Source organism: Aquarana catesbeiana, linkage group LG08 (genome assembly GCF_042186555.1).
Source record: "Aquarana catesbeiana isolate 2022-GZ linkage group LG08, ASM4218655v1, whole genome shotgun sequence".
Classification (NCBI taxonomy): Eukaryota; Metazoa; Chordata; class Amphibia; order Anura; family Ranidae; genus Aquarana; species Aquarana catesbeiana.
The window spans coordinates 195,533,151-195,555,998 of NC_133331.1; the positions used below are offsets into that span (position 1 = coordinate 195,533,151).

At 41.3% G+C, this 22,848-nt stretch overlaps 1 protein-coding gene across 6 annotated transcripts in view; it reads left to right on the forward strand.

The window, feature by feature from the left end:
- ADK (adenosine kinase) overlaps positions 1-22,848 on the forward strand; it is a 315,535-nt gene that overhangs the window by 60,065 nt on the left and 232,622 nt on the right. For 4 of the 6 annotated variants that reach the window (XM_073596766.1, XM_073596760.1, XM_073596764.1 and 1 more), the window contains exon 2: positions 13,825-13,899. The exons of 1 other annotated variant lie outside the window; for it this stretch is intronic. In XM_073596766.1, coding sequence (XP_073452867.1) covers positions 13,825-13,899 — 75 coding nt within the window. Of the gene's footprint in view, positions 1-2,519; positions 2,552-13,824; positions 13,900-22,848 lie in introns of those variants that run through there. One more of the 6 variants, XM_073596763.1, reaches the window with a different exon arrangement.

Here is a 22,848-nt window from a genome sequence, read left to right on the forward strand (position 1 = left end):
AAAATCGTGGCGATTCCACCCCCAAAAGGAACGTCTTGGTGTGAATGGAGCCTAAGTTCCAATTTGATGCACCATGGAATGTGTAGATGCTGATTGTCTAAGAATGCACTGGGACGTAAGTAGTGACTTTTGAAGTCTACCTACGAAATGCCTCCAAGATTACGGACCAAGTCCACTTAAATGTGACAAACTACTATTAGCTATACCATGACCTGGATAAATGAGAACCTTCACAGAAAGCTGTATTTCTAAATAAATGCCTAAAGCCTCAGGCACACAAGACGATGTTAAACGCGCGTTAAGAGGCAGTTGGACACTTTTTTTCAACTGCCCCTGAACTCATTCAATGTTATCCTATGTGTCCATGTACACAGTCTTGTTTTTAGGCAGTTGTGTTTAACCTCGTTTTCCAAAAGCAAAAAAAATGTGTTCAGACGCAAAAGTTTTCCATGTTTTAGTCACCAAACGCAGCTAAACGCCGGTACCCCGCGTTTGCGTTTATAAGTGTTTTTAAAGGAACCCTATTTTTTTTGGACCAGAAAACACAAATATGATGGTAAACTGCAGAAGAGAATGACATTTTGAGACCCGACTTTGGGGCCCCATATCTTGGTATGCAAACACAGTGGAACTAGTTCTACACCATATCTAAACTTGGGGTTCCTAGCACCAAGTGGCCCCGAGATACAGGGCCCTAAATTCGGGTCGCAAAATGTCAAGCACTTTTCTGCAGCAGAGTGACATTTTGCAACCTGACTTTGGGGCCCCGTGTCTCGTGGTCAGCTTTGGATATGTTGTGGTGCTAGTTCCATTGTTGGCATACCAAATTTGGGGTTCCTAACTCTAAGTGGCCCTGAGATACGGGGCCCCAAAGTTGGGTCGCAAAATGTTGTTCTCTGCTCTGCAGACGCTTCTAGACGCAAACGCGGCTAATCGCGTCTAATCCGGCATGCAAATGCGGCAAAACGGGTGTTTCTAAACTCCGGTTTCAGCTTTTAAAAACGTGTTCAGCAGAGTTTGCACCAGCGTCTCGTGTGCATGAAGCCTAAACCCTTCGTTGCTGATAAATTTTGAGAATTTATATTACAAAACTGTGAGCCAGATGACTATTCTTCTACCAATAAATGAATATCAACCCCCTAAGTGATAAAATAAAAAAATGTATATAAAATACGGTGCTGATAAAATGATCTACATTTTTCTTTGTGATTCATGCACAATAAATCCTCCAATAAATATTGTGATTTAAATAAAGTTCTCCAAATAATGCATAACATTTTTTAACAAATTTAGTTTCCAATGAAATAAGTTCAAATAAAATCATCCAATGGTGTAATGACTAAAAAGTTTCCATTGCCAATATGATTCCTCCAAATGTAGAAAAATCTTTGATCCAAAGTGACCACCAAGTCTAATACATGAAAACGCACGTACCTGAAGTGTGTGCTGATCTCTAAAAGATTAGACAAACAAGGCTTAACCTTTCCAAAGTTCTTCCAAATGGGTGCAGTCCACTTTGAATCTTCACCTCCACTGCTGTCCTCTCTCCATTTAGGTTTCATAGCGAGCATAAAAATAAAAAACAAGCTCCCATCGTGTAGTTATCTTAATATGGTTCTAAAGCCAAAATTTTCTTACTTTTTTTTTTTTTTTCAGGTGTTTGTAATCTTCATTATAAAACACAAAACAGGAAAATGCCATCTACATGGCGATGTTAGCTATGCAGAGCCCATCAAAAGAAAAAATACAAATCGGGATAGCGTGTCCAAGTCTGTACAACAAACTGGGGCCTGCTTTGGCAACTAGAGATGATCATACGCGCCCCCCCCCCCCCCCCCCCCCCAAGCCATACACACAATCACACACTGCACCATGCATACATATATACACACAGGCATTGCTCTCTCCAGATGCAACAGAAGATATACCATATATATTTGAGAGGAGACCAAATCCGCCACCTGAGAAACTGTGCTATCCACCCATGGCTGCCACACTTTTTTAGTAAACTTTTTAGAGCAAGCGCGCCCCTTGTAAATGAGCTTGTACAGCGGCAGTGCCTGGTTAATCAGAAGATACACATATGACAGGGTAGGCAGAGCTGGATCTCTCCAATGAAACAGTATGGCCTTTTTTGCTTAGAAAAAGATCAGATGAAACCTAATACACTTGCGTGTAAGAGGAACATGATTATCCAAGTAAACTGACTTACAGAGTTTTAGGAGCTTGCAAGTTAAAGTGGGTTGTTAACATGTTAAACAATTCAGCCCAGAACTGGGACAGGTTTTGACAGGACCAAAACATGCAGGGCATTGGCTGAGACTTCACCACACCTAGGACAGGAAGCCTGCTCTGTCAATCCCATATGAGTCAGTTTAGCGGGAGTGTAGTGTAATTGGTGAACAAATTTAACATGTAAATTTATCTGCTGTGCTAATAACATCTTGCTTTAAGGTTTTGGTGAACTCCTCCCAATCTTAGTCTGCAAGGTCAGGAATGAGGGCCTGCCACTTTACACAAGAAGATTTGAAGGGATGAGGACCTGCAGATTGTAAGGCATTTATAAAACGTGGTTACCAGTTTATTAGCATAGGGGTCTGCCATAAGATGCTCAAGTCCACACCCCGCAGTCCAAATTGTGTTTGCACTGCAGTCCAAATTGTGTTTGCACTGCATGACGTAGTAAGAGGTATTTGAAATTTTTTTTATTGGAAACATCAACTCGTTCCTTCAGAGCATCAAATGAGATGAAGGTACCATACACATACACTTGAGATGGATAAATGATGCCCTTAGCTATCCACCAAGATGTATCAGGATATTTAAGTTAGAGATGCACCATAATGGTGCATTCAATGCAAGGAGATCCTCACCCACAGAGAGAGGTTTCCCCGCTGTAGACCACGAAAAAAAATTAAAACATCCACCGGGGAGAAGCTCCTACACAGCGATGGCTTCTGACAGTGGACCTTCTCCCTGAAATTGCCCTGGAGAGCTAGCCGCAAGGAGGTGGAAGGATCAGGAGCATCTTGGTGGAACCAATTATGCACATAAGTCGGCTGAGAGGCTAAGAAAGAACTGTAAAAGTTAGGGCAGGCTAGGCCACCCCTCAAAGTGGAGGCTTGAAGGGAGGCCCTAGAAGTCTGTGGATGTGATTTGATCCAAATGAAGATATAAGAGAATCTGTGTCGGAATAATCTCTTTGGCAGAAAAATTGAGGCGGATCGCAGAAGATGATGAAGAAGTTTAGGGAGAAAGGTCATTTTCACTGTATTCGGCCAATGAGGTTCAGAGGCAAACATTTTTTTAACTTAATGCTTTCCTTGCCTGAGCCTTCATTCAGTTTTGTGATGTGCATGTTTTGCAGCTCTTCTCTTCCCTCAAGTCAGGGTCTGACTTGCTTTGCTGGGGCACCAGAAAGCAATGGCTCCCAGTGATCTCAGTCAAAGCCAGCGATGAGGCGTGGCTGAGTCCTGCTGTCTGTGTCAATGAACGCAGCAGCGTTCTCCGGGAGAAAGCGCGCACACAGCGAGTGCTCCCTTTCCATTGGGGGACCGGAGAAGAGGAGCTCCATGGCCGCTCTGTGCAATTTCATTGCACAGAGCAGGCAAGTATAAACTTGCGTTTTATTTTTTTTTTTAAATGTACCTTTTTACAATCTCTTTAAATATACAGATTTATTTGACACAGGTAATCAAGGTACTCACAAAATTTGTTTAAGTAGAAGACGCCAGCTCCTCCAATCTTTCAGCATTGGTTACATTGCCATTAACTAATTTGCATATCCAAATATTTTTAGGATGAAGGCTTCATATTTTTTTTTTTTTTTTAATGAACCCTCTGGACCTGTATATGACCTGTATTTACCAAATTGTCAGCTGCTGGCTTTGAAAAAGGTTTTATAAATGTTCCCCCTACTATCTTCAGCACAAAGCTTCTTGCTAGGGGAGGTTTATTCACATATTGTGGGTGGTAAGGTGTGAAGCGGCAACATTGCTTCCATCGGTGCACTCAATGCTAAGGCTAGTAACGCAGAAATAGAGTAAATGTTAAATGTAGGCCCTTATAACTGCCTGGTATACTTTCTTCACTGTAAATGGGAGTTGAATTTTAAATCTCAAAATAAGGGGAATTGTTCAGACCTGTTTGCCAAAGACTACAGTGATGAACATCAATTGAATAGCCAGTGTTATTATTTGAACCGCTGATAAGGCAATGTTGCCATGGAGCTTTGATGGGAAAAGACCTCAAGGAGACAGTTTCTGTAGCATTTGCTCATACTCCATGCCTAATAGAAAGTGACAGTTGCACACTGCTTTAATAATTCTACAGTGCTATGGATCTACTGATCCCAGGGTCTGCTTCTCCTGATCAGAGGAGCAGCAGTGGCTGAAAATGAAAATGTTTGTTTCTTTAACTAACTTACAGTTTTTACTGTTGTTAATAGCCCAGGCTTTAGGATTATTAGGGGTTGAATGGCACTAAAATCTGTTTAATGCCTTGCGTGACCTTTTTCTCTAGGCAATGTAATATAATGCACAATGTATGTAGTATTTCAGCTTGAATTATAACAATGTTTATGATTATTTTGTAAACTATAATATTTTAAGATAATTTACTTGCCATGTAGCTAATCATTTTGTAATAAAGCACCCCTCTTCTATGAATGGTGCTAGCCAGTTTTTCTAGGTGTTATTCTCATCCTCTCTATATTTAGACACATGCACAAAAGGCTTAAAGGCTAACGCCACCTTTTGTACCATGTTACACCCACATTTAGGGTTGATGCTGCCCTCTCGGACTAAAAACTTTCACTAACTATTCAAGACGTTTGTTCTTGTGCTTCTGCAGATAGACAGTTTGAGACGCTTTTGCTTTGCTGCAATTTTAATATTTCAAACTGCAGCTATGCAACTATGACAATGAACAATCAACCTAATAACCCTTTACTCCAAGTTTTGTGTTTCAACTGAGCAATTACAGCAATTGCCTTCTGCTCTGCTTTCTAAATGCCCTAGAACAAGTCATAAGACAAATTCCCAGAATGGCCCCAATCTCCATTCACAAGCGAGAAATATTGTGACTGAAAGCTTAAACAGCTGAAATTTCTTGTAAAAGCCACCTCACACATGCCCTTTCAAGAAAGATGTCTGTTTGGGGATGAAAAATTTGTACAAGATGTCACAGGAAGGAAGATGACAGAAGATACCAAGCCCTCCTCTTTTGGAACATCTACCTCTTAAAGTTGTAGCCCACCTAATCACTCTACCCAGGCTTCTAAACCAAAGTCCAGCCCTTCATTTGGTGCAAGATTTGGTCCACCCACATAGCCCAAGTCTTCCCTCAAACCCTCTTTCCAATGAAGGGGCACCCTCACTCTAGTGGGGGTACATCTGTTAGCCTGAGTCACGTCCCAGAACTGTTGGGTCAATCAGTTGTTTCAAAGGGTACAAAATAGAGCTCAAAACTCTGCCCCCACAAATCAACCAAAATCTGCCCAAGGACACTTGGATTTGCACAGTACTTTGAACCATCTCTTGTCCCAGGGAGTAGTTGTGCCAGTACTTCCACAATACAGGTTCTGTGCCAATGCCCAGTGGGAACATTCATCTTATTCTGGACCTAAAATACCTTCATTTTACAAAATTTTGTGTGGAATTCACAAGATCAGTTATTACCTGAAACAAGGGGAATACCTCTAAGATGACTGTCTGTTCCCATGCTCCTCTCCCTTCTAGCTGATGTAGAACATCCACAGGACAATTCAGATGCTCTAGGCCAGTTGTCTCCAAACTGTGGCCCCTTGCTTGCCTTTATCCGACCCTTTGGGCACTAATCCTCCCTTTGATGCAAGACACTATTCTGCCTATTTACACCAATGATTTAGGGCGCTATTCCTCCCAACGATGCCAAATGTGGCGATGTTGGCTCCCACTGATGCCAGGAAAATTTCCACTCCTGCTGGCAACAGTCTGGCCCCTCTAAAGTCTGAAGGACAATAAACTGGCCCTTTTTGTTTAGAAAGTTTGGAGACCTTCTGCTCTAGGCCATGGGTTGGGTTGCAAATTTTTAACAAATGTGCTATCCAACCTTCACTGCATCTGGAATTCTTGGGTCTAGTCTTGAATGCATCCCAAACAGAAGTTTTCATCTTAGAAAATTCCTCTGCCTCAGAGCCCACACAAGAATTATGATCAAAGCAACATACCAAAAGGAGATTTTCTGAGCGTTCTAGGCCTCATGGTAGACTAGTCCGTTCCCCCCCCCCCCCCCCCCCCCCGAAGCTTTACCATTTTGCCCTGTGTTTTTGTGTTTTTTTTTTTTAAGATCTCTCTAACAAAGCTTTTAATTGAATTGAAACAAATATACTCTCTCTCAACCTGCCTATTCTATCCAGTCAAATAATGAATTTCCTAACTTGGTGAATCCCCAGCCCATTTCCTTATTCTATCACTGGAAAGTGATAACAGATGCCATTCTTTCAGGCTGGGAAGGAGTGTATTCTAGTCACTCACAGCGCAGGTATACATGGTCACCTGCGGAAACTAAGCTACCCATCAACATCCTGGACAGTGTTGCCAACCTACCAGATTGAAATTTACTGACATGACACCCAAAATTTACTGGCACAGCCACGTTTTTACTGGCATATCGAAGTTACAAAATTACAGGTGTTTTTTTTTTTTTTTTTAAGTGCAAATTTCAGTTTTTAGGCTACAAACAAGTTACAATATGAAATAATAAACAAATGGGCATAAAAAAACCTGTAAATCACACAACATAGCATGAATATGATAAACCATAAATAAAGGTATCAACACAGTCCAACGTGTGTGTGTGTGTGTGTATGTATATATATATATATATATATATATATATATATATATATATATATATATATATATATATATATATATATATATATATATATATATATATACACATATACATACACATACACACACACACACACACAATGCAGTGATACAAATCTTCTATATAGTGTTCAACACCGTGCCTTCTAAAGTGCAATGTGCTTAAATCTTCAAAAAAACAAACGTGCTTCATTAAAGGTGACATATGTTACAATATGCAATTAGCAAAGTGATTTAAGGTAGATATTAAGGCAACAACATATTTCTTTTATTTTCGATATAGTAAATAAGTAACTCAGGGACAGGAATTGAGAGGGCAAGAAATTAGAATGGGTGGCACACACATGAAATTGACTCTCACAATGACACTGACAGCAGTGTGCAGCAGCACAGATGACACCTCACCAACATGAAACGTCCTTTCCTGAGTCAGTGACCCTCTCTCTCAATGCCACGTGGCCTTCAGTCCACTCCTGACTTGCATTTCTCTCGTTTTCGCATACCTGCACATGATGCTTTGGCTGCTCTGTTCCCTTGCATCGTGACTTCACATGACACACTGCTGGCACAGACCAAACGCACTGTTGCAGTCACTCGGATGTTCTCAGCCAAGCGTCATAGCCATATTTTTTACTGGTAAATTTTTTCTTTTACTGGCAGGAGAAAAGTGCCCACTTTTTTTTTTTTTTTTCTTTTACCGGCTGCCAATAAAAATACTGGCAGTTGGCAACACTGATCCTGGAGCTCTGGGCAATATAGATGGCTCTACAACACTGGAGTCCCCTGTCTGTGCTTGTGCCGCATGGAGGATTTCTCCTTGGTGACAAAAGGATGCTTTATCACTTGGAGACTGGCATGTTGAACCCTCTTTTTGTCCAGGCCATCTTTCGATTTTCAGCACTGTTGTACTTTGACCATTACTAGGTCATGTAACCCTGTACTCAAATTAGAGTAGTAAAGGCAGAAGGTTTTATATCCTAATGCATTCTGTGCATTAAGATGAAAAACTTTGTGTGTAGCATCCACCCCAGCACCCCTGAATTACTTGCCTCAGCCCCATCTCTCTCCAGCAATGTCCATGAACGTCTAAGCCGTCCGGGACACTCCTGATTGGTTCCCGCAGCTGTCAATCAGCCAATCAGTGTCTGAATGGATACATGGAGCTGTGACTCTGCTCCAGTGCCCCATAGGAAGCTGCTGACTGTGGGGGCATTCGATAGGAGGGAGGGGCCAGGAGCAGCAAAGAGGGACCCGAGAAGAGGAGGATCTGGGCTGCTCTGAGCAAAACCAACTGCATAGAGGAGGTAAGTATAATTATTTTTTTTTGTTTGTTTTTAAGACTTTACAATCACTTTAATTTTATATGAGCAAATAAAGATCTGGATAGCTGCACTCCAAAAAATAGTAATTTCCTTTCTTGTAGATAGTGCATACAAAAAAAGATTAAAATTGCAAACTGCTAACGCGTTTCACACTGCTCTTACTGGTGCTTAATCATAGCTAATGCAAACATAAAATGACATGGGGTGTGTGTGTATATATACACATATTCAAAAAATGAAGATCCAATCAGGGGGCAAACTGACGCCCTCATCCAGATTCAAAGATCCATCTTCAATTAAGTTGATGAAGCAGCTGATGCTGCAACTGAGTGGTATATTAACCCTTTATGCATGGACATATCAGACCTCCATGTTGAATTTCATGATTGAAAAAAGATTTTTATATTGAAGAAAGACACATTCCACATAACCTAAAAAAAAACTAAAATGAAAAATAAAACCATACCATAAATTTAATGCATTCGTTTGACGAATTACTAGCCTAGATTGCATAATGTCGCTATCAATATTTCAGTTTGTTCAAACCATTACAAATAACCAAGAAATAATCGATCGGCTAAGTTTAAACTCGACTGGTTTAAGCAAACTTTTCTCAGTCAGAGCATAAGGCTACGTTTTTATCAAATATTTATAATATAGCTAAATGATTTATATACTGTACAACAAATTAAACTTAAATCAAGCTAAAATTAATAACCATAATATACACCCCTGTACCATCACTTTCCAAAGAAATAAGTGTATATGTTCAATAATTTTTACTACTCAGCCTTTTTTGAGACCGACCCTTCTTTTGGTGATATTTATTGACCATTGTGTGTGCTCTATAAATGAAGAAATAATGAGTATTTTCCTGTTCAACTTTGCAAATAATCTTTCTTCGAACATTTAGGCCAACATGTATTCTGGTAACAATTTGATAACAAAAAGGTGTATATTGACGGTATTGGACTCTGTGATAGTCTATAAACAGTGGTCTATATACAGTATATTTGAAATTGATCAACTCCTGTCATAATTTTTTTTTTTTTTTTTTTTTGAAGTCCTAAAATGCCAGGGCAGTACAAACGCACCTAAAATGACTTTTTTGTATAGTAGACAGCCCCAAGGTATTTAGTAAGCGTCATGGTGAGTTTTCTGAAGCTATAATTTTTTGCCACAATTTTTTTATTTTTTTGAAAATTAAAGTACCGGTAAATACAATCTTTGTTTTTCCACAAAGTTGTCATTTTATCAGGTTATTTCTCACTGCATAGTTCCTAATACACTACAAAATACCTTCTGTTACTCCTGAGTATGGGGATACCACCAGTGTGAAACTTTCACTGTTCAGATGAGTAGAGGGGCTGGTAAAACCTAGGATCAGCTTCAGGCTTTTCAGGGACAACATCTCTTGCGGGCTCAGGACAGGAGGAACACCCACAAAATTACCACAAAGCAGACCCTCAAAGATTAAATGTGAAAAATCACACCTGTCCTGCCTCTCTCTCTTTCTCTCAGGCCCTTTCACACTATCAGCCTGCTCGGATCCACCTGTCCTGTTTTTCAGGTGGATCCAAGCGGGCCACCCATAGACTTCTATGGACAGGTGCGGATATCAGCGTAGATGTGCTCAAAACAGATGGATGGTGATATGTTTGCCATCCATCTGGCGGATCGGATGGGATCTGATAAAAGGACATGCTGTCCGTTTTCGTCCAATATTCCCATAGAGATCAGCGGGGCTCTGACAGGGCCGTCCCTGCAAAGTGAGCAGAGACAGACCTGTCATCTGCCTGCTCAGCAGGGATCATCGGATCGATCTCCCGCTGAGCAGATCCACCCCGTGTGAAAGGGGCCTAAGGGTGTGCACACTTATGCAACCATATTTCATTTTTTTTTTATTTTTACTTCCCTCCACCTAAAAGATTTCAGTTTGTTCAACTGAGTTGTACAGTTTATAGGTCACATTAACCACTTAACGACCAACAGCTGTAGTTATACATCGGTACTTTGATATGGAATACCATTGTTATGGCAGCAAATAGCTGCCATTTAGCTTTAAGATAAAAGTGGTCTTTGCAGCAGATCTACCGCAAGATTACTTTTTTGGACGGCGGTCACCTCTGCCACTTAATGGAGCCATTGGTAGCGGCGGAGACTATCGGGTCCTCTCCCCCTGAGACTGGATACCAAGCGAGGCAAAGATGGCCCCCACTCGATTCCATAACTTTGGATGATGGAAGCAACGTCAAAGGTCACTTCCACCCAATGCTCTTAAAGGGGACTTTTGTCTTTTGAAAAAAAAGATAAATGCAATAAAAAGTCTAAATGTGAGATCTGAGGTCGTGTGGTGTGTGTGGGTTTTTTTTTTTTTTTTTTTTTTTTTCTATCACAAGGGATGTTTACGTTCCTTGTAATAGGAATAAAAATGACATGAATTATTTTTTTTTTTTTTAAAGGACAGTTTAAAGATAAAAAATGTAAATAAAAATTTAAAGCGCCCTGTCCCACCAAGCTCGCGCGCAGAAGCAAACGCATATGAAAACTGTGTTCAAACCACACATGAGAGCAAAAATTCTAACACTAGTCCACCTCTGTAACTCAACTGGTAACCTGTAGAAATTTTGAAATGTCACCAGTGGAGATTTTTAAGTGCCAAAGTTGGTCACCATTGTACGAGCGGGCACAATTTTGAAGCATGACATGTTGGGTATCAATTTTACTTGGGGTAACATTAGCTTTCATGATCTAGAATAAAATTGGGCTAACTTTACTGTTATCTTATTTTGTAATTCAAAAAAATGGCTTGGTCCTTAAGTGGTTAAAGGTGGACAAAGTTCTGAAATTATTTTTTCTCTTTACATCACAGAAACCTGACTTTAACGGGGGTGTGTAGACTTTTTAGTGTGTCTAATGCCACATACACACGACCGGACTTTTCTGCAGAAAAGGTCCGACGGAACGAATCCGTCAGACATTCCGATCGTGTGTGGGCTTCATCAGACCTTTTCTGTCTCAAAATCTGACGGACCTTAGAAATAGAACGTTTCAAATCTTTCCAATGGACTCGATTCCTAACGAAAAAAACGTTTGTATGATAATCCGACGGACCGAAAACGATGCAAGGGTTCAGCTATTGAACTGCCTTTTCTAGTCCAGTCGTACGTCATCACATTTGAAACGATCGGACTTTGGTGGGATTGTGTGTAGGCAAGTCCGTTTCGTCGGAACTCTATCAAAGTCCTTCGGAGTTCAGTCCGACGAGAAGTCAGCTCGTGTGTTCGCGGCATAAGAAGTTCCTCATTACAAATACTTGCTGACGTCCCCTTTTTCAGCTTTGTGGTGACCAGGCTTTGTAGACAGACTTTGCGATTTGGTTGCATTGTACCACAAGCTGTATGTCTAAAAAGTGGCACACTGCAATAGAAGTTGTCCACAATAGAGGCAGCATCCTTGATGCAATAAGGCTGCCATGAGGTCCCAGACTATCGGTCCTCTGCTACCCATATAAGATGGGCATTGGAGAGGCTGCAGATGGCTAACTCTGTTCTTAAAAGAGAAGTCATGTGTGCCCTGTGGCCCTTTCACAAAGTTTATATAACTTCGCCCTATACCTGGCTTGTTTATGTGGAGTTGTTGTTTGATGCTTAGTCTGTTTATGAAATGTATGAGGGACTCCCATTACAGATTTTTTTTTTTTTTTTTTTTTTTTTTTTTCTTGTGCCGGGTATAAGTTTCAGAACATCTTTTTGTAGAAATTTTAGGACTGAAACCTAATAGTCATCGATCATAAAAATAGTTGTCAACTATTTTTCATTATCGTTTCGTTAGTCAGCTGTTTAGTTGACCTGCATAATGCTTTTATTTGTTTACAACTCGGGAAATAAAGTGCAGCATACATACATACATACAGCTCAGTACACTGTCCATACATGTCAGTAAGTGCCTGACAATTTGTGAATGTGTGAGGAACAATGCCTCGAGACATGTAGTCCTGGCCAGGAGAAGAAAGCGCTCAGCTGCATTCACACCTGAGCATTTTAAGCTAATAAAACACCCGTAAAAACACCAAACAAGCAAAATCCCATTCATTTCAATGGCACCTGTTCACATCTGAGCGTTTTGTCACCTGAAGCAAAATGCCTGAAAAACGCCTTAAGCTCAAAAAAAGAACATGAGCTGCTTTGAGGCATATTACATGCGTTTTTTTGCTTTTTACATTGGTGACCTGTACAAAATCGTGTAACTTTGTAACGCTCAGGTGTGAATGCAGCCTAAAGGCAGATGTGTGTTTTAAACCTTTCTTTGGGGGCATTCTACACTGTCATTTAGGGCTTGTTATAAAAGAACTCAATGTAGGAGTAGCCAGAAAAGGTGAATCGTTTTAGAAAAACAAAAAACAAAATCAAGGTTTACAATTGCTTTAAAAGGCTCTGTGCAGGCAAGATCAGCTGAAGCCATAGAAGCTGGCAGCTAAGAGACTGGAGGTAATATGTTATGTCATTACAATGAAATTTTCATAAATGTTTAACAGTATTGTGCATTTCGTTTAGCCCTGGTTCACACCAGTGCGACTTGTTATGTGACTTGACAGTTCATAGTCGCATGACAAGTTGCACTCTTTGCAGCAGTTGGAACCACAGAGAATAGCGCACACATAAAAAAAAAAAAAAAAGTTAATTTCAAATCTTACAGGGCTACTTAAATGCACCTGATCTTAATAAATAAATATGGGGATTTAGTCACACCATATGGCCATACCATGCTTAAGCCCACCACTGTGTCAATGTACCCCATTTTCAGTGGACCTTCCCTTCACTGGAACTAAGGGGCCAAGCCCAACCCCTGAATAAAAACCCCACACCATAACTGCCTCCTCCACCAAATGGTTTGGGCCAGTGCACAAAGCAAGGTCCATAAAGACATGAGCGAGTTTGGGGCGGAGTCCTGACCTCAACCCGATAGAACACCTTTGTGATGAATTAAAGTGGAGACTGCAAGCCAGGCCTTCTCGTCCAACATCAGTGCCTGACTTAAAAAATGCGCGTCTGGAGGAATGGTCAAACATTCCGGACACACTCCTAAACCTTGTGGACAGCCTTCCCAGAAGAGCTGAAGCTGTTATAGCTGCAAAGGGTGGGTCAACTCAATATTGAACCTTATGGGCTAAGACTGGGATGCTATTAAAGTTAATGTGTGTGTGTGTGTGTGTGTGTGAAGGTAGGCATTCCTATTCTATTAAAAAAAAATGAAATTTACATAAGTTGCCATATGTTGTCAACAGAAGGCAAAGTAAAAAGTATCATTTTTAGTTGTCAAAGTAGGCATGATTGCCTTTGGATCTCCTGCCACCGGACGATGTTGGGAAAACACTGGTAGTTCCAGGTACAGGTAATATTGACATTGCCCTCTGCCTCCCACAATACAGAGCAAAGTGCTTGAGCAGTTATCAGTGGTGGTGGTAGTGAGGGAAAGGAAGTTTCTGGGGCACCAGATTGGAATAATTGAGAATGAAGAAGGTAAACATAACTGCTGTAATGTGGATCCCATTACATTGCCCAAAAGTAAAGATTTACTTTACTTATTTACAATTCTTATTCTTATTCCGTTTTTCTTCCTTGCAGTGAAAATCTCCTTTTTGGGATGGGCAACCCTCTTCTAGATATTTGTGCGGTGGTCGACAAGGACTTTCTTGACAAGTATGTAAATGTTTTCTTCTTAAAGTTTGTTCAATGTGCATGGTCATACACAGTTGATAACAGACTGTGCTGTTGAAAATGTGGCTGAATAATTGCATGCAGGCCTTGATGTGGTACCATGATCCGGCTTGAATCTTGAGATGAGCTTTAATGGAATGCAAACTGTTTATTTTGAAAATTGTGTGTATGTGTGTATATATGTATGTGTGTGTATATATATATATATATATATATATATATATATATATATATATATATATATATATATATATATATATATATATATATATATATATATATATATATATATATATATATATATACACACATACAGGGGGTCCCCTAGTTACAGACATCCGACTTACAAACGACTCCTACTTACAAACGGAGGGAGACAACAGGAAGTGAGAGGAAATCTACCCCTAGGAAGGGAAATTCTCTCCTGTAAGAGCTATTTTGGGGAAAAGGTACCTCCCACTGATGCTTTATCACCAAGGCTTGTTTCCACAACAACCCAAAATTTTCAAAATCCAATTGTCATTGGGACAGAAAGTGCAGTGAAATCTTCTGAACAGGGGCACACACAGCAAAACAAATGTTACAGGGGTGTTAACCCTTCCCTATGCTTTCCAAAAAGCTTAAAAATAGTTTTTTTGACTGGAGCTACACTTAAAAAATGTACCTTTTCCGACTTACAAACAGATTCAACTTAAGAACAAACCTACAGTCCCTAACTTGTTTGTAACCCGGGAACCCCATGTGTGTGTATGTATATGTGTATATGTATGTGTGTATGTATGTATGTATGTATGTATGTATGTATATATATATATATATATATATATATATATATATATATATATATATATATATATATATTATAAAATGTATGATTTAAAAGCTATTTTCAACACAAAACCAAGCTTATATGCATAAATACAGTATTTGTGCATATAAGCTCAGTTTTGTGTTGAAAATGGCTTTTAAATCTAAAACTCCGGTGGGTGTAACAAGATGTCCGCTTGCCCCCTTCTCACTCTATCATTATTGTACTGTGTGGGGTGTAGCAAGATGGCGGCGACGAAACGTCACTTCCTATCGAGACAGCGGCCGCTTCCGGGTGTACTAAGATGGCCGCCGGCTCCAGAGCTAGGCCGAAGCCGCGGCCTTTCCTATGGCTGAGGCCAAAAAGTGCTCCGCGGATCGCGGGTGTGCCGATCCGCAGAGGGTGATCCGTACGGATCGGCAACGATCCGTTCTCTATATTTTTTTTTTTTTTTTTTTTACTTGGGGGAGGAGGGAACAACTTTAAAAAGCACATATTCCATTACATACAGGTACAGTTTTCAAACAAAGGGGTAGATTAACACAGACTCTCTTTAGTGTGTTACAATGAATACATAACTTATATGGTATCTATATTGGATTACTTTGAACATGGGGTATATATATATATCCGACTCCTTGACATACAGTATATTCCAAGTCTTTAACCTGTGCACAACGGTGCAAATTTTCCCAATGCTGCATTCCTTTGACCGGGCATTTTCCTTCCCACCCAGCTCCTCACCGTTCCAACTTGGTGGAAGCATATAACACCCTGTAACTAAAGAATGAATAATCATCCAGCCTATCAAACATGGTGGAGGTATATTGCTTGTAGAAGTAAGTTCAGTATCAGCTAAATGAAGCAGTGGAATAATCAGTGAAGGGGGCATTTTTCACTGTAAAGCACTTGGTAAGTGCGTAGACTCAGTACGATGCTTTTAAGTCTTCGTCTGTGTGAGGCTCTTGCCGCAAGGATATCTGTTTCTTTTTGTGCACATATGATGTGGGCAGATAATTGCTCTGTAGTTGAAAAGGGGGGATTTGTATGTTCAGTGTGCAGAACCGCAGGGGAGGCATCGTTATCTGTGTGGGTTTGAAGCAGCTTTGCTCAGTCTTGGTGCGACCTAGCAGTATCCCACTTCCTCCTCTTCCTCGACCCCTCCCTTCCCGGGGAAAGTGTATTGTACAGGGGATATCCTCGGTCCCTTGCAGGATATTTAGTCAGTAAGCTGACAAAGTGAGGGACATGTATAGGGGGAAGAGGTAGTAGTGAAGTGAAGTATTAGTACTCAGTTATGTTCCAAAAGGAAGGTTACACCGCTGGGCGTCCTTGTTGATCAATCCATGCCGCTGCTGCTGCAGGGTCCTCAAACTATGCTCGGCCATCTTCCTCCACTAAGTCTGGCTGGGAATAGCATAGCATATTTAAAGTTTAACACCCGCAGATGCCATTTGACCTCTTGGAATTGGGATCTCTTTCGCTGGCCTTCATTAGAGAAGTCAGGGAACACCGCCACATGGCCGTTGTCCATTTTGATGTTGCCCTGCTCAGCCTTAGAATTTTATCTCTGTCCTTTAAAAATGAAGGAACTGTGCAATAAAGGTGTGGGGGTGGGCTCCTGCTGGTGGGGTCTTCGCTGGAATGTGGTGTGCCCGCTCCAACGTGAACATGACCGAAAAGGCCTCCCTGCCAAAAGCTTTGATCAGGAGGGATTCCAGATATTCTGCTGGGTTGTTGCCTTCACTTTTCCCCGGGAGCTCAGTGAACCGGAGGTTGCAGCGTCTCAGACGATTCTCCATGTCGTCTTGATGGGCATGTAGTTGGTGCAGCTGCCTCTGTAAATCCTCTGCGGTGTGTTGCAGGGGATGTAAATTGTCCTCCACCGCTCCGATGCGGGTCTCTTCCTCAGTGACCCTGTCTTTGACTTTGGATAGGTTTTGGTGCGGTAGTGATATATCCATCTTTACCTCGTCTATTTTCCTGGTAAGTGTCCCTTGTAGAGTGGCTATGGCTTCTAATACTTTAGCTGTATCCAATGATGTTGCTCCGCCACTGAGCACATGTCGGCGCCATCTTGGGCCTGTTCTTTCTCCTGATGGCGATATTTCGCTAGTTTATCCGTGGTCCTTTTAGGTGGGGACATGCTCCCAGTCTGTGCACGAGCTCTATATGTGCCTGGTCGGTAAGTATTTCAGGCTGGTTCGCTTCCAGAATAGTAGCTTGGATAGTCTGCAAGAGGAGCTCACTCTATCTGTGTCCTATTCCATTGCTGTCCAGGCCACGCACTCATCTCTTTATATTTACTCATTTAGCTACATGCTTGGGAAGTGTTTATTTTCTTATTAAAAAAAAAAAAAAAAATACTTTCCAATATAGAACATAAGGTTCACCCTGCAGGGGTGTATACGCAGTTTTTGCTTGTTTTACCTAAGGTTTTAGCTGCTGTCCCATAGACTTTCTATTAGGTTGTGTGTTTTTTGGCTTGTTTACTGAAAGTGCATCAAAGATGCAGCTTGCAGGACTTTGGTGCACTTACAGAAAACGTGCCCTAAACATACGACTTAACAAATTCTATGGAACTGTGGGTAAAATGCGTGGAAACCACGGATACACCAGCACTGTGTCCAAACTGCAATTCAGCTTTGTGAAGTTTGTCTACATGGTTACTAAAATCTGATATTGCTGTGAAATTCTGTCTCAATATTTTTTTCTTTTTTTTTTTTTTATTTATCCTCAATGTTTGAAAAGCATGGGTAAGCCCTGTCTCGGTAATTTGAGTAGCAGGAGGTGTTATTTATGCTGGCCATACACTATACAAAAAATCGGCCAAACCCATTTTTGAAAAACGAACATTCGGCAGTGAGCGCAAACGATAGTGCCATCATGTAATGACGATAAATCGCTCAGTGGACATTAATGCGTTTTTTTTTTTTTTTTTTTTTTTTTTTTTTACATATATCTAGTGCAGACAGTCGGGACGGGAAACACGTTAACCTTTTCAATTTATCGTTCGGCAGAAAATTTCCAATGATTTTTGTGCCCATTAACTGGCCGAAAAGCTAGCAAACTGTCTGACCGAATTTCAGACGATTTTTCGTATAGTGTATGGCCAGCATAAGTTATGTCCTGTATTTTATTTGTCCTGTAAATCATCTGAATTACTTTCCAAATGTGGTGCTGCCTTAAGGGCTCATACACACCAGGTGTCCAGGCGTAGTGCAGTATCGCATGCAAAAGTTTGCATTTTCCCACACAACGCAAAAACGATTAGTCCTTATACAGGGATGGATGTGCTTAATTCTTAATGACACCTCTGCATCTAGCAAATGCACATGTGATTGCACCCACGAAAACACATTGTACCTCCAGTACCTTACATTTTTGGGGTGGCACAACTTTAAAATACGCACAGGAGCCCCTCAGTTCCTGCACAGTGCTCTGAAGGTCCGGCACGGTATGCCAGACCTTCAGAGCACATGCGCCGGTGACATCACCAGCTGCATCCAGTGTGAATATCTCCTAAACCAGGGTGGATAAAAACCCATTAACTATTCAGTTTTTTTCTTTTTAATCAAATAGCTTTTTACTCCAAAAGCATTTTATTAAAATATATCTAAAAAAGTTTTCTATTTAAAGTGGTTGTTAACCCACTTTACCCAAGAACTTCATATAATCCTCTGTTTCCTAACGATAGGTGCTCCTGTGTCTGTTTTTATTAAAAAAAAATGCAGCTATATGCCTCATTTCAGAGAGCCACTCAGCGCGCACATGACCGGCTCTCTCCTCTCCCCATCTGACAGATGCAGCGTGCTGGGCTGAGATTCCCCCGCTGACATCAGGAGGAGAGAGCCAGCCGGTCACCGGAGTGGTGCTCTGAAATGAGGTATAAAATCTGCATTTTTTTTTTTTTTTTTTTTATAAAACAGACACAGGAGCACCTATTAGTAAGCAAACCAGATTATATAGGACTTTAAATGTTATTTCAGGAGGGGAGGGGGTGGGCGCAGGCCCTGACATGGGAGCTGACAGGGAGGGGGGAGAGGAGGACAGGCGACACAGCGGATGACGGAGGCACATAAAACTGACTATGGTGTCAGGGCTCAGCAGCCATGATACACCGTGGTCAGTTTACAAAGGGGAGGGCAGAAAACTGGCAGGATCAGCCAGGTATTTCAGGTGATACAGGGGGCCAAATTACACCCTTGGCCTACACCCAAGACCAACCTGCCTTCCTAAAGTGGTATAGTATCAGTCCCCACATCAATAAAGACCTAGTCCTTCCATCCTTATACCCTACTCTAAAGCTCCCAAAGGGGATTGCTCTTTATTGTCTGGAAGTAGTGAGAGCAATTTGAGTCTACCTCAAGGCAACATTTTCTATCAAGAAAATGGGCTCCCTGTATTCAGGACTTCGCAAAGGACATCTTACTTCCAAGGCTACCCTTGCTCACTGAATAAGACAACTGATAGCCAGACCTTGTACTTTCAAGGACAAGTCTGCTTTTGCGTGCCTCCGCCACCAGTTTGGTGGGAGTTTACTAATATTCTGTCACCGGGCTTCACTAGTTCAGCTTTGTAAAGCCCTCCTTTTTTTCAGAGCTCTTCAAAGTTCTGCTGGGTGGGTGTTCAGTCTTCTGCGGATGCAACTTTCAGTTCAAGGTTCTTGCAGCGGCACTCTTAAGCTGGATACACACTATACAACTTTTGTTGTTTAGGTTACTTTAGATTTAACTTCAACTATGTAGTGTAAGTGCCTGCCTGATTGCATAGAAATTGAAAGTGTTTAGGTGTGACCTCCTCCATATTATTTTGTTTTGGTAAATCTCAAGAAAATTGTGTAGTGTGTATCCAGCTTAAAGCGGGAGTCCGGCAAATTATTTTTTTTTTTTTTTTTTTTTTTTTTTTTTTAGATGTCAGCAGCTGCAAGTACTGCAGCTGCTGACTTTTAAAATAAGGTCACTCACCTGTCCCAGGGTCCAGCGATGTCGGTACCTGAGACCGAACTGTCCCTCGATCTTTGGGTGCTGCCGCCGCCATTCTCAGTGAGGGAATCAGGATGTGAAGCATTGCGGCTTCCTTCCCGATTCCCTACTGCGCATGCGCGTTCTCAATGGTCCCCGCTATCTCCTGGGACCAGTGTCTTTCCCAGGAGACAACGGGAGGCGGCGTGACTCCCGCGGGAGTCTATTCCTGGAAGTGGGTGCAGATACCTGTATTATACAGGTATCTGCACCCCCCTGAAAGGTGCCAATTGTGACACCGGAAGGGGGGAGGAATCCGATGAGCGAAAGTTCCACTTTTGGGTCGAACTCCGCTTTAAGACCCCTTTCACGCTGAGCCAGTTTTCAGGTCCCAATGTGAAAGGGGTCTTAAGTTTGAGCTATTGGTGGTTGTCAGGCCTGTAGGTACCTGAAGGTACAAACCTATAACTGAATAATCAGCCTTTGACCTGCATGTACTCCAAGATGTGGATTTTCAGGTAAGCTATGGAATGTACAGGTAAGTCAAAATTCTCTTTTTGTGACAGGTCCTCTTATGGACCTTTTTTGTAAGATGTCAAGGTGATCTGCTGATCACCTTAATATGTTCCTCTTAGTTTTTGGCATTATATTTTGTCACTAACCCACAACAAGTATGTAGCAAGTGAAACCAGTGGTAGTCTGATCTCCAAACCTACTTGATCCAGATTAGTATTTCATATTTTTGATGCCTGTGGGCCAGAATGACTGCCTTTAAAAATGGCATTTCCAGAAAAATATCCGCACTTGCAACCTAAACATTTTCCAGATTCTAGGTTTCCATTAAACTTTGTGACCTTATACCTTGTCATACTTACCTGCTTTGTGCAATTCATTTGCACAGAGCAGCTTCAAACCTATTCTGGGGTCCCCCACCGGCACTCCAGGCCTCTCCTCTTTGGCGATGGCCCCCACCTAATGCCACTTTCTATGGAGGCACCCGTGCGGGCTTGCTCCAGAGTCCCCTTGGATTGGATAGGGCTTAGGTAATGCATTAAGGTGAAAAAACCTTAAGGCTTTAAAACCACTTTAACCACTTGAGCCCCGGACCATTATGCTGCCTAAGGACCAGAGGTCTTTTTCCAATTTGGCACTGCATCACTTTAACTTTTAATTGCGCGGTCATGCAATGCTGTACCCAAACGAAATTTGCGTCCTTTTCTTCCCACAAATAGAGCTTTCTTTTGATGGCATTTGATCACCTCTGCCGTTTTTATTTTTTGCGCTATAAACGGAAAAAGACCGAAAATTTTGAAAAAAAATGATATTTTCTACTTTTTTGTTATAAAAAAAAATCCAATAAACTCAATTTTAGTCATACATTTAGGCCAAAATTTATTCGGCCACATGTCTTTGGTAAAAAAAAAGTTAATAAGCGTATATTCATTGGTTTGCGCAAAAGTTATAGCGTCTACAAACTAGGGTACATTTTCTGGAATTTACACAGCTTTTAGTTTATGACTGCCTATGTCATTTCATGAGGTGCTAAAATGGCAGGGCAGTACAAAACCCCCCCAAATGACCCCATTTTGGAAAGTAGACACCCCAAGGAAATTGCTGAGAGGCATGTTGAACCCATTGAATATTTATTTTTTTTTGTCCCAAGTGATTGAATAATGACAAAAAAAAAAAAAAAAAAAAAATATTTACAAAAAGTTGTCACTAAATGATATATTGCTCACACAGGCCATGGGCCTATGTGGAATTGCACCCCAAAATACATTCAGCTGCTTCTCCTGAGTATGGGGATACCACATGTGTGGGACTTTTTGGGAGCCTAGCCGCGTACGGGGCCCCGAAAACCAATCACCGCCTTCAGGATTTCTAAGGGCATAAATTTTTGATTTCATTCCTCACTACCTATCACAGTTTTGAAGGCCATAAAATGCCCAGATGGCACAAAACCCCCCCAAATGACCCCATTTTGGAAAGTAGACACCCCAAGCTATTTGCTGAGAGGCATGTTGAGTCCATGGAATACTTTCTTTTTTGACACAAGTTGCGGGAAAGTGACAATTTTTTTTTTTTTTGCACAAAGTTGTCACTAAATGATATATTTCTCACACAGGACATGGGCATATGTGGAATTGCACCCCAAAATACATTTAGCTGCTTCTCCTGAGTATGGGGATACCACATGTGTGGGACTTTTTGGGAGCCTAGCCGCATACGGGGCCCCGAAAACCAAGCACCGCCTTCAGGATTTCTAAGGGCGTAATGTTGTGATTTGACTCCTCACTACCTATCACAGTTTTGAAGGCCATAAAATGCCAAGATGGCACAAAACCCCCCCAAATGACCCCATTTTGGAAAGTAGACACCCCAAACTATTTGCTGAGAGGCATGTTGAGTCCATGGAATATTTTATATTTTGACACAAGTTGCGGGAAAGTAACACTTTTTTTTTTTTTTTTTTTTTTTTTTTTTTTTTTTTGCACAAAGTTGTCACTAAATGATATATTGCTCAAACATGCCATGGGCATATGTGGAATTACACCCCAAAATACATTCTGCTGCTTCTCCTGAGTATGGGGATACCACATGTTTAGGACTTTTTGGGAGCCTATCCGCGTACGGGGCCCCGAAAACCAAGCACCGCCTTCAGGATTTCTAAGGGCATAAATTTTTGATTTCACTCCTCACTTCCTATCACAGTTTTGAAGGCCATAAAATGCCAAGATGGCACAAAACCCCCCCCAAATGACCCCATTTTGGAAAGTAGACACCCCAAGCTATTTGCTGAGAGGCATGGTGAGTATTTTGCAGCTCTCATTTGTTTTTGAAAATGAAGAAAGACAAAAAAAATGTATTTTTTTTTTCTTTTTTCAATTTTCGAAAGTTTGTGACAAAAAGTGAGGTCTGCAAAATACTCACTATACCTCTCAGCAAATAGCTTGGGGTGTCTATTTTCCAAAATGGGGTCATTTGGGGGGGGGTTGTGCTATCTGGGCATTCCATGGCCTCCGAAACTGTGCTAGGCAGTGAAGAGTGAAATCAAAAATTTACGCCCTTAGAAAGCCTGAAGGCGGGGCTTGTTTTTCGGGGTCCCGTGCGCGGCTAGGCTCCCAAAAAGTCCCACACATGTGGTATCCCCATACTCAG